This window comes from Lagopus leucura, unplaced genomic scaffold (genome assembly GCF_019238085.1).
Source record: "Lagopus leucura isolate 7727_CA_CO unplaced genomic scaffold, USGS_WTPT01 Super-Scaffold_100157, whole genome shotgun sequence".
Taxonomy (NCBI): domain Eukaryota; kingdom Metazoa; phylum Chordata; class Aves; order Galliformes; family Phasianidae; genus Lagopus; species Lagopus leucura.
The window spans coordinates 21,474,557-21,487,487 of record NW_024962334.1 but is presented as its reverse complement, the minus strand read 5'-3'; the positions used below and the strand labels follow the sequence as shown (position 1 = coordinate 21,487,487).

The window sequence follows — 12,931 nt, the reverse complement described above, 5'->3', positions numbered from 1 at the left end:
ATGTGGGTGCCGCTGCTGGCGTGCCTCACAGCGGGGATCGTCTCCGTGCCCAAGTGCCAGCGCGGCCCCGGGGCCCTCCTCGGGGCGGTCCGGCTGCTGGCGGCCGTGCCTGGACTCTGCCAGCGCCGTAAGTTGCCGAGTTGCTCTCCGTGCTCTGCCCGACAGGGACGGACGCTGTGGGACGGAGGGGATGGCCGAGCGGCCGCGGGCAGGTGGGGCGGTGGGTACCTACGGCGGTAGGGGGGGCGGATCAGAGCGGCTGCTGCCGCTGCGGGAGCTGCCGGCACGGCCCGGCTGCGGTCCCGTGGCGGGTGGGTGGTGCGGTTAAGCTCTCGATTTGACAGCGCGGGCTGAAAAATGGGCATGGAGTTCAGGGAGACCTTTTTTCTCTACCTGCTCCAATCGGTGTGCACTGACAGTCCGCTGGCACCAGCGGTTCTGCGGGCCGTGGAGGCTCAGGTAAGAGTGGGGGACGCTTCGAGTTGCGGGAGGGCTGCTCGAAGTTTTGCCGTCAGGTTAGGCCGAGGAGTTTGTGCAGATGCACCTCCTGTGTCAGACAGCTCTCAGGTTAGTCTGGCGTTTCTTCAACGATGCGGCTTCACCGGCAGGGACCGAGAGACAGATCAAGTTGACAACCACCTTCCCTTTCTTTCCTTTCCCTCTGTGGAGTAAATGCATATTCCGTGCTTAAGCCTGGAGTTAATTTAAACATTAACTTGAAACCTTTAAAAATAAGATTTGTAACGGGAACAATGCATCAGTCTTAAGTTCCTCCCTACATATGTGACAAATTCATGCCTAATTCAGTGGGATTTGCCCAGTGCTTTTAAAAACAATGGAATAATTTGTTAAGTTTCACAGAATAATTTATTTTGCTCTTTTGGCTTCATAGTTTGAGCTCAAAACCAAACTAAATGTCAATAGGAAAAATAAAATATAATATTATTAAATGTCTTATGAAACATGACAGCTTCATCCAGTATTCCAGATTCTTTTCTGTGCAGTGTAATTGAGTTTAAGAAACTAATTGAAACTTTATGGAGAGGGGATCTCATTGCCTTAGTGCAGTGGTATGCTTGCTCCTGGGTGCACAGCAGTGCAAATAAGGCATGAGAACAGCATGACATAGGTGAAGACTGTGCGTGGGGCTTTTGCTCCACAAGATGCTTGATTCCTTTGTTGTGCTTGACAGTGAAAATGCACATGGGTGGTAAGTTGTGGGCTGCATGTTTATTGTGACAACAGCTACCAGGTCCGGCAGTCTGCTGTTCTGATAGATCTTGCTCTCTTCCTCTGTGTTTGAAACTTCTGCTAATTTGTGAAAGCTGAAAGTTGCACTGAATTCTTCCTTTCATGCATAATCACTTCATAGTTTAACCAAGAAGAGTGTTTTGTTTTTCCTTGAGTATATAAAATAAATGGTAGAAGTTTGGAGGCTTATTGTTACTATTTATTTTATTTCCTTGTCTGTCTATTTTACTTTTGGCTGCGTTAGCTCTCTGCATCAGTGCAGCACCACCTGAATTCCTTGAAATTCTGCAGTCTGCTGTTAGCAAAGCGCTGGGCAGCAGCTCCATGTACAGCTATTTGGCAGCGCAGCTTTGTTGAAGCAGCCACTCCTCCATGCTTCTGCCTTGACAGCACTGGGCATGGAGAAGAGCATCACACTGTTCCCGTGCCATCAGAGAGTTCAGATTATTTATGTGCACATTTGGCAGAATTTCTTGCACTGAATCTCCAGTTCTAAGAGGAACTGGAATGAATATGAAACATTCATGGGACTGAAATGTATTCATTCTAGTTGAAGCATTTCTTGCTCTTCTAATTGAAAAATGTACAGTTTTATGTCACCTGAAGTATTTGTTCTCAAAGTAGAGTTTGAGATGTGAGTTACTGCTTGGGTATAAGTAAAAACAGAGTGTGACCCCAGTTTGCAGCTAAGAGGAGTGCAGAAGGAAATCTCCCAACACTGTAAAGTTGCAAGTCCCAAATTAAAGGTTCTGTAAGCTCAGATAAAAGGTTAGTGTTGTTCCCTTTGACAAAGGGTCCCTTGTTCGCTAAGTCTTACCGAAGGGAATTTACAGTTCACTAAGCCAACTAAAACAAGTACCTGACATAAGAATGGAACTAATTCAAAATTGAATTTGTGTTATAGCGATTTACACAGATCTCATATTTATGATGGAACACAAAAAACTGACGAGCTCCTGAAGAATTAAACCAGCGAAGTGAATAGAAGCTGAATTCTACAGCGAGAGCTCGTGTGTGCATTGCTTGTATAACTACTCCACATATGTGCAGACAGTCTGCTCACTTGGCTCTTTTGGAAGCTAACCTCATGCAAGTCTTGCATCTTCTGTATTACCATATAAAGTGCATAGGGCTAAAATGCTGTAGAATGACTGATCAGGCCAGGTTAACAGAGGACATTGGTTAAAATCCCAGCATTGTCTCAGAAAAAGCAGTTTTTACATACATTAAAACTTGAATGCTAAGGTGCTTGATGCTTTCAAAACTATCTGGGTTAATCATTCCTACATGAAACTCAAGTAAGCAGAGTTTGCATGTGATGTGCTCCCAGAGATTGGATGGCATGGCAATCTTTATCCTTGATTGAAGAACTAAAGATCAGTCACATGGCAATTCTTTTGCGCAGTCATGGTTGACAAATCTCTTGACATTTTGGAAGTTGGCATTGTCAGTATTCTTCATAGTATCTTTTGGAAAGACCAGCTGGGGTTTTGGGGAAAACAGAAGATCTGTGATGATAGCAGGGACAACTGTTAATTGATTTATCCAAACAGCATGACTTCTGATGCCAAACATAATCCATTACTGTTCTCTCATCTGGCTCTTTGGTAGTTTGCCAGCCTTGACACATCAGATTCTCAAGTTCTAGTTACAAAATTTCATAAATCGTTACAGTGTCACTTCTCAATGGCATAGAAAAAGCCATTCAAACTACACTTGAAAGAACTGTTTCTGAGGAGGTGGTCAGGAAATGCCCTGCCCTCCCCTCCCCAAAAGCAAGCAAACAAACAAACAAAAAATCTGAAATAAATTGTATGTCATGGTAGCTTTAACCATGTATCTGTCTGTTGATTTCTATCCTATGTCCATTTCTATTTAGGGGCTCAGTGAAAGCTGTATTGTATGGGGTACTCAGCATTGAGACAGTTCTGCTTTTCCTAAGTCTTAAAGCAATCCAAGGAGAAGAGAAAGCCCATTTTAAATTTCCTGAGCCTGTGTGGATGATTTGCACCTTAAGGCTATAAGATCATTTTTGGCAGTAGATTGCACTTCTGATGAATAGCAAAGAGGAGGTTCACTTACCTGCATGTTTCAAAGGAGCATATTGTGCCAATGGTATGCATAAATTTACTTTGTAGTTTGCACAGTTCTCACCACTTGTTGCAATTTCATATATTTCTTTTTATTCAATAGTTATTTTATGGTTTTTTGCAAGTTGAATGAAATGATGCACATACAGCATTTGCAGTGTTTCTGTGCTACAGATGCTTGAGATGGTGTGATTGTGGGAAAATGAGTTGGACAGTTTACTAAGTTTACTAGAGGAGCAACAAGTATACTCTTGGTGCACCAGGCAGCTTGAGTTATTGTGTCATTATGGACACATTGCTGCTGAAGGAAGTAGGGAAGGCAGCTTGAAGTCTGCATGCGGCAGGAATATTGTTCATAGCAATTTGAAGAGGTAGTAACTTCTTTTGTCCTTGAGCTTTCAAGGGCTGGAGCTGCAATTACTCCAGAGCAGGTAGGAATTACACTTCATTAATCAAGAGGCCTGGATGAATAAATTTGATTTTCCATTAAAGTACAATTTGAGTTTGATTTATCTCTTCAGAGCATCAGTAGGATGTTAGAATGTAAGCTTTATGGAAACCTGAGGAAATCTCCATCAAATAAATCCTCATATGTTTATATGTTCAATGTACATAAACAGGACATAAAAACATAGTGCTTCACCATATGCTTCAGTCACTGCAAGTAGAATTTTCAAGTTCCTGGAAAGAACTTAGTCATAAAATAAGAACATCAAGGAACTTTTCACTTGAATGACTCCTGAAGACAAAACCACATCAATTCTAGGTGTTAGTGTAGCTAAGACAAAACTGGGAAAGGAAAAAAGAACAAAACAAAACAACCAATGAGATGTACATGTTAATTGGTCTTGGAGTTAGGATAATTAGTATTGTTATTCTACAATAAAAATTTTAAGATACCATATTTACAAATTGCATAAATTGCATAGAGTTCTTAGTAGAAGCCAGAGATTTCATCTTTGCAACAGATCCACAGTAAGAAACACTATTTGTTAAACAAAATATTTGCTATATACATGAGCTGCTTTTTTTATGACCAGTGTGCATCTAAAAAACCTACAGCAAAAACAGGTTTTGTTCAGTATTGGGATAGGTGTATCTCATTGATTTAATGAGCTCTGTCAGGAAGGACAGACAGAATGTCTTTGTTTTCAGTGTGCTCAGTGTTCTTAAAATGCTTTAATGGCACTAAAATTGTTATATTTTCAATAATTATGTATGTAAATCTCTGCTTCCTCTGTTGGTGGTAGTACAGACATTTTGGTATAAAGATAGTTTCTCAAGTTGAATGTACTGAAAACATAATTTTAGAGAACATCAATTTCTTTCTGTTAATATGCTTTTAAGTCAAATTCTTAAGGCCTCCATGCTTATAGTTATGTCCATATTTTCAACAAAATCTGATTTAAAACTCCATAACTAATTACTGACATCTGTCAAACCAGTGGAAAAGATGTAATACTTCTTTTTGATCTGCACAAATAGACATAATTTTTGATGGACAAAATAGGAGGTGATCTGTTATTCTTCTCCAGCCACTTGAAATTCATTAAGGAATAACATGTGTATATATATATATATATATATATATATATATATATATGTATGGTGTGGCTTACATAAATGGACTCAGGCTATTTAGTTTTTGGAAAGGAAATAGGGCTCTAATGAATTAGTTCACTGTAATAGAACCTTTCTTTAAGAAGAAGAGCCAGCCTCTTCCCAGCCATTCAGGATTCCCTCTTGTTCTGGCAGCAAAACAAGAATAACCCTTTTAGCAAAATGTGTTTCCAGACCATATGAATTTATAGCATTAGAAAGCTGCTAAAAAGGCAACTTCTCACGGAGTCTGTGTTTTCCTAAACTCAGAAGTTTGCAAAGATCATAATTGACTCCTTTTCTTCATATGTTTCTATGCTTCCCATGACTTCACTGTCATACGCCTGTAGTAATTTCAGCCTGCTATTAACTGTGATGACAGTAATGAACCTGAAGTATTTATAATTACCAAAAGAGATGAAGAGATGGGTTTGAACTATAATTATCAGAGGAGGAAAATTCTGTAGCTTCAGGCAGGTGGAATAATGCTCCTGGGTGCTGGATTTTTATTTTTCATAAGGGCTCTTCTCTGCCCAATGGTTTGGATGTTGTTAGCAACACTGTGTTATTGAGTTCCAATCTTAAGAACTTCAGAATTTTTGGTATTTTACTGTTGTTGTAGCTGTGTTATGAATAGAGCTGCATGATGTATAGTGGCATCTCTAAAGTCATCCAAATCTGGTTAAACCAGTGACTCCTCTCTCCAAAACATATTCCCTTCCTTCTCAGTGTTCAAGTGAGCGAGGCATAGTGAATTCCTCTTGCTGTACTGTAATTAAGAATATTATTTATGTCCACTTCCTCTCCACAGGGTGACAGGTTAGTTCTGTGCTGAAGACAACTTGTTTCTTTGGGATGGGAGGTTCTTGCTGGACATCTGGAAGTTAAATGGAGCAAGATTCTCATCTCCTTGTACAAACAGGACTCCCAGGAAATAAAAAAAACTTTCATTCTGGCATGAATGGTGTAAAATGATCTAAATAAAACTAGTGACTTAAGCAAGCAAGCTCTTCCAATCTAAGCAAAACTTTGAATTGCATTTTGCTGTCAAAACTGTTGTGATGTGAGTTCAGAGCATGAAATAAATAACTACCTGTTTGAAATCTCAAAGCTGCATGTTTTAAGGCTGTCCCTTACAGAGCATTTAAATTGCACCTGCAAGGCATTCACATATGTGAGTACTTACTTGCAGAACCACAAGCAGAAGCTTGCAATCAAACAGTGTATGTTCACCAGTAGTTAGAGTTAGTATGCAAGTCTGCACATTTTAAAGCCTGCAGTCATGTTTTATGTAGTCTTTACCTGCAAATTATAAGAAGCTAAAAGGCTTATTATGTAAACCTAAAATGGAGGTTGGGCACTGCCTGCTCCTAGACAGGTATGATTGCTATTTTCTGTTTTTTTTTTTTTTTTTTTTTTTTTTTAATGTTTGTGAATAACATGTGTGTCTTTTGTTTCAGAAAGTTAGTTTCTCATTATTCATTTAAAAGATTTTTGTGTTCCTCCAGTTTTTATGTTTATATTCGGAAAACACTGCAGTTTAACTTGTCTTTGAAGGACTCATGCTTCAGCTGTTAATCATCAAACTGTAGCTTGAGTGTCTTGTGCTGTGTTATCACAGTTATTTGAAATAAGACAATGGTTTCTGCATTCAAAGAGAATAAAAGTAAAAAAAATAATTTAAAAGAAAATCCCAGAAAGCTTTTACCGCATTCCATTGTTCTCATGTCCAATGACTTTTTTGAAGATTCAAAACTATTGAAAAGCAAGTTACTGGAATAACAAAGAGCTAACACATTGAATTCCTGAAGGCAATAACATTTTTAATACCCCTAGTGAATATATCTTCCTCCAAAAGCTGGGATCCTCCAGAAGATGGGCATCATACACTACGAGTCCACAAGAGAGGTGGTTACCTTCTTTGATACCAGTCTTTAATTTCATATTCTTGAGGTTTTCTAATTCTGAGTGAAATTTAATTCATGCTAAGCGTTTTCTTTTAAGCTTGGCTTGTCTTCTTTTTATACTAATATACACAGTTATTTGGGTTTATATGCAAACACATAGTGAATTGAGGCTTTTGTTTTGTTTTAGGGCAAACTTCTATAAAGTATATAATTTGATTATCATTTTGTTCTTGAGGGTCTGGTTCCCGCAGGTATTCAGCTTTGAGTATTACAGCCTGGAGTATGAAATAAACTTGTCCCAGTCTATAATGTATACACATAACAACTCAGCAAAGTGAGTTATTTGCATTGCTGTGGACTAAGAACCAGTGGATCAGGTGGTCTGTGATGATGCTCCTTGTGAAGAAATAGCTCTGAGCTATTCTATGTTGCTGATGAGTTACTTGCCAGTCATGCTTGCTAAGATAGAAGCAGTGTAATCAGCCCTGAGGTCCAGCAGCAGCAATTTTAGGCTTTGTGAGAGCAGCATGGCTGTGTCCAAGCTGGCCAACTCTTAGGGATATCCTAGCATCTGGAAATGACGAGAATATAATGATTCCCATGTCCATGTTCTATCCTTGAAAACGGGAATTAACACAGCTCCACACATACTGAAGTTCTTTTTAAATCAAAGGATTTAATTAAATTAAAAAAAAAAAAAAGAGAAAAAAGAATTAAATCTTCTGCTTCCATATGCTTTGTATTTTTACTGGTGCAAAATGGTGCAAAACTGTGCAAACAAGGCTATCAAACCTTTGCCATAAAAGCTAACGGCTGTTGGGAACGAATCTAGTTCTAATGGTATAATCAGAGTAAATTGCCTTGTGTGTTTTTACTTGCCAGAGACAGAAAAGATTGGCTTTGGAAACTAAATAGTCTTTGACTCATTGTTTGCAGTCATGGGTTGCATCAACCAAATTTAACCATCTCCTATAAAAGCAGGAAGTTTCATGGAAAGGAGAGGCTGCAAGTAGAATTGGACAACAAAAAAAAAATTGTGTGTTATGAAAAATTTCAAGGTTACAGTCCTTGTTTTCATTCTGTATTGTGGCTTGGGAACAAAGTCAATCCGGAGTACTCAGTAGCAGTCTCCCACATTCAAGGTCATATTTAAGGCTGCAATTTGATGTGTTTGTGAGCCCCAACTGCTACACCAGCAACTATTTTTGTAGCACCTTTTCTGAAACACTATGTGCAGCTTTCTGATAAAAAGAAGAAATTCTCTATGAGATCTATGCATTACTCTCAAAAACTGGAGTCTGTATGAATCTGTATGAGGTTTCTGTTCTCAAAGTTTCCTTTTGAATGTTGTGCAATATTCACATCACTGAATCTCCCTGAGAGATGAGGCTAAGGAAGATGCTTGTAGGCACAGGGAGGTGTAAGGAGTACCTCCTTGAAGCCTTGCCTCATTCCCTAATTCTGGAAACGTGCACACCCCATACGCACATGCTGGAAAACTCCATCCCATGTGACATGGCAGAGCGTTCAACACCAGAACATCCGGCTTCAACGTTACACATCCTAGCCTTTGCAACCATGTCCTTTTCTGTCAGAGCTTTCCTAACACTGTGTAGTAACGCTGTAGAAAAGGGCCTCTCCTTTTTCCTCATCTCTCTTTGCCTTATTCAGCTGATACCCAGCATCAATTCTCCCAAGTGGCATCGTTCACAGATTGCACAGTGCATAAATAGAAGGTCTTGGGTCTGTCTCTGCACAGTTTGCATAGGCATGAACTAAGGCAGACTGCTGCATTACTTGACATTCTGATGGCCCATTACTGTTGTGGCTTCCAGTAAAACCCTTCGTGCTCGTAGAATAATGTGTTCTTGTGGTAATGTGGAAGAATAAGGAGTGGGAACCCACAGTGGCCACCAGGACTCACTCACTAGCAATGCCTAGATGTGTTTGTATACTTCTTATTTATGTGTCATTTTTATCTCTTATCTTTATAACTATATCATGGTTTTATCTTTCAAGGTATTCTGCTTTTCTTTCAAGGAACACTGTACCTCTTGGCCATTATTATTTTTTTAAATGACTAGTTGAAAAAGAATGTCAAAGGTGGCAGAGTTTTTGTTGTTGTTGTTTGATTGATTGTTTAATAGAAAGGCTTGCCATGTTTACAGAAGTATATTTCCAGGGCTCAGGATTTAATCAGTAGGGGTTGGCTTCTTCTCTTCAGGTTACTAGCAAAAGGCCAAGAAGGAATGACTTCAAGTTGCACTAGGGAAGGTTCATATTGGATATGAGGGAAAATTTTCTCCTCCAGAAGAGTGGTGGTGTACTGCAAAAGGCTGCCCAGGCAGGTGGTGGAATCATCGTCCCTGGAGGTGTTCAAGAAACATGTAGATGTTGTTCTAAGAAACGTGGTTTAGTGTGGTAGGTGGATGGTTGGACTAGGTGATCATGGAGGTCTTTTACAACCTAACGATTTTGTGATTCTAGAGTTCTGTGAACATTGAAGGTCATGTTTTGTACCTTTCTTTTGCTCACCGCATTTTTCTTAGAAAATACCCATCTTATACACCCAGGTTTTGTATCTGGGCTCCTTTTGCTGCTTCTCTTGCTGGAGAAATGTTTTCAAATCCATACAGCTTCGTTCTTGTTTAAACAAAACAGGAGAGTAGAAAGCAGAAAAATTGTCTGGTAAGTTCGTTCAAGTAATCTTAGGAATTTATTCTCAATCACAATAGATTACAATTTTCAAACTGAAATATTTTTGGACAAAGGGGAGGACCACCTCCTATTCAGAGGAATACCTTGTTACCCTCTTGGGAAAACGTGGTGACAAAGCATGCTTTCGAAGCATGACATTGTACATCAGGGGCAAAGAGACTGCTTATTGCTTGCTTGGAAAAAGGGGAGATGAAGCCCTAATGCCAGGATTAGGTTTTAGGATTGGTGGTTAAAGCACAGCCTCTCATTTTTTCCTTGTAATCTGAGTAAGAAAGTGTCAGACACAATAATCATGGAAAAAAATTCCCACTCTAACATTTTTACAATGCTTTTCATTGTATCTGTGCGTTCAGCCAAAGTGCATGGAGAAGCTGCACATTAGCTAGGGCAGCTCCTAGCTGCCTGGTGTAGGAGTTGCCCTGTGCAGCTCCCAAGGAAGGACAGAAAGGTGGAGGTGGTTGCAGTGTGCTGTGCAAACTGCAGCATCCCTCAGAAGCAAGGCTCTGTTCTAGTTGCTGAAGGCACATCATTAGAAGAGATGGGCAGCCAGGCTGACTGCTTACGTAGAACAAGATTGGATGCAGATTTTAAGGATAAAAAATGTATAGACAAAATGATATTGTATCTTACCTTAAGTAGTGCTCAGCAGTCTGAAGACCATGATCAGGAAGTATAAACTGTTAGTTATTTTTTGGTTTATCTTTTGCTTTTCAAGAAAGCAAAGAGTGTGCATTCCAAAAACAGCATAAATGTGCAACTACAGCAATGTCAATAAACGTCTAAATTCCTGGATGTACGTGAACAACATGCTGGCTGTTGGAAAACCAAGTGTTTAGCATTCACTCCAACCCTAGAACACATTATTATTATTATTATTCCTACTCTCAGATAAATGCTCTGATCATAATAAAGTTACTTTCATAATATGGAGGCAGGATGTGATTATAACGTATACAATCCTTGTCTAGTCTTGATCCCTTTTGTTGCTGAAGTTTAGGCTTGTCCTACCTGTGCTTAGTAGTTGGAGCACAGTTGAATGATGTGGGGGAGGCAAGAAAAGAGCAGGTTAACCTCCAGCACTCATTTTTTATTATATGCATATGCCTGTGCAGTTCCCAGCACAAAGGTTGGCCCTTGTTGAAAATAGCTTTTGGCATACATCAGTTCTAGTGAAGCCAGTAGAAACTTGCCCTTAGCTTTGGCTGAACAGTAACTCAGTCTTGTCTGGACTCTGTTTTTGGTGAAGTGGCAGGAAAAATCTCAGTTCTTTGTTAAGCCAACTCATATAAAAATGTTTCTTGCTCTAGCATGTGATTTTTAAAATAAACTGAGAAGTTTACACTGAATCAGTTAAGGTTTTAGAGTACATTTATAACCAAATAGTAAATATTTGGTGAATGAAAGCATTTCCATAAATGTTACTGCTATAAGGGACTACATACTTGTGAACTATAGTAGTGATGTAGCCAGAATGTGTCTCAGGCACTAATAAACCTTTTCAAGTTTCTCTTTATTCCAAAAAAATCATTTTTTGGAGCCAATGGCACCAAGCCTGTCAATTGCCAGTGCATGACTTCACGTTGCAAAAATGGAGCTCTGAGTCTGGAGAGTGATCTGCAGAGAGATTTGCATCCAACAGTACTGTGTACCTCATTTGGTAAAGTATTTAATCTTCTTTGATCACCCTGAAAACCCACACTGGATTTTGAGATCTTTTCTTCTCACTTAGCAGTTTGGAATGACACAAAGGAAATCATATCTTTTAAAAGATAGGCTATATTTATAAACTAAATCAGACTTCAATAGATTGAGTGCCTAACTCATACAGATAAAAAAGATTCAGCACCAAACCACACTGAAAAAAAATCTGTGGCAGTTATATTTCAGCCTGTTTTTTAATGGAAATACTATACCCGTTCCAGTCATAGACTCTTCGTGGTGTGTGCGCATTACAGTAAAACGTGAATGTCTTGTTACATCGTCAACAGTTTATAGAAGTGTGAGAATTTGTGAGTGCATTGTCTGTGTTATGCAAATAGGATTATATGTTTTAAGATCAGAAATTATTATGGGTAATGAATTAAGTCAAACTCACTGTTTTGTTTACTTTGAATATTGGTTGTGATGACCAGGAGTTGATTTGTCTTCTTCATCTTTTTAGCTAGATACAGTAGTCCCTCACTTTGTTTCTGTCAACAGTTTATTAGAATAGTTCTTTCTCCTAGGGTGGCTGTTGCTTGGTTGCTAGCCTCAAAGTTCATGGTGTCATCTCCCTGTTCTGCCTCATCTTACTCTTCAGCCACCACTGTGCTGCAAATCAGCAGTTCCTGCCTTTTCTTGCCACTTCTACTGAACCCACCTTTCTCTTTCACTTGGCATTCAGCTGAAGATGGAAGTGATGCTTCTGACCCAATAATAATTACATTCCTGTTAGTTGTACTCCTTCAGCAACTCTTCACCTGGCTTTTGTGCTTAGCTGTGGCTAGGAGCAGGTCAGTGTTAAGCTCTACAGCTCTGTGGCTGCACCAACCTGGGATCCTACTATCGCTCTGCCCCATGGCTGCAGTAACTCTTTCATGGGCTCCAGCTCTGTTCTTACCACTATCTTACACATGCAAAGAAGTTTTCTTGCATCAGTGCCGAATGAGCTTTTTTGCGTACCCCATCCAAATCAAGCTTGCTGTGTTTGTTTTTACAACAAGCAAAAACCTTTTGGATTTTGTCTTGCCTTCTTCTCTCTCCTTAGCAGCCCTTCCTGCATTTATCCCTGCCCATCTCTTTTTAAATATTATTTTTCTTTTCCAGTGCCTTCCTAGGCTCCTTTCCTGTTATTTATTTGTTTTGTTTTACTTTTTTAAAAAATCACATCTGTAATTATTTTTTCTTCCTTTCATATGCATTTCTTGCGCTGAATTCATGGCGTAAATTGTAAACATCAGTTTATGTGAAATATCAGTCTGACCTTTGAAATCAATGGAATTGCTCCAAGCCTGTTATCAGTGTAATGCTGCAATTGTGCTTTATTAAGCTTTTCTGTCTTGCTAGTACTTATGGTGGTGCATATGTTGCTGATGGCAATAATGTGCAAGCTATGATTAGTTCCTTGAATCATCTGTTATTCAGAGGGCCAGCTCAGTAGGGAATCTCATCTTTAGATCCGTAGCTGAAATTGGTTAAAGAAAGATATAAAAAAAAAGGAATCTTAGTAAATGTGATCCTAATGCTGCCTTTCGCTGTGTGAAGTTGCTCTCACTGCTCTAAAAAGAGAGATGGTTTGCATTGTGGAAGGTTGGAAAGAGGTAACCTGAGAGACAGCACTTGGTCACAACTTTGGATGACAAGCTTTTCTCCAACTGCTTTGATGTG

The 12,931-nt window shown here is 39.4% G+C and overlaps 1 protein-coding gene across 3 annotated transcripts in view; it reads left to right on the top strand.

The window, feature by feature from the left end:
• ITGB8 (integrin subunit beta 8) overlaps positions 1–12,931 on the top strand; it is a 47,583-nt gene continuing 34,652 nt past the window's right edge. Inside the window, exon 1 of one of the 3 annotated variants that reach the window (XM_042889002.1) lies at positions 1–127. In XM_042889002.1, the coding sequence (XP_042744936.1) occupies positions 1–127 (127 nt within the window). Of the gene's footprint in view, positions 128–6,244; positions 6,319–12,931 lie in introns of those variants that run through there. The other 2 variants (XR_006181914.1, XR_006181913.1) reach the window with 2 other exon arrangements.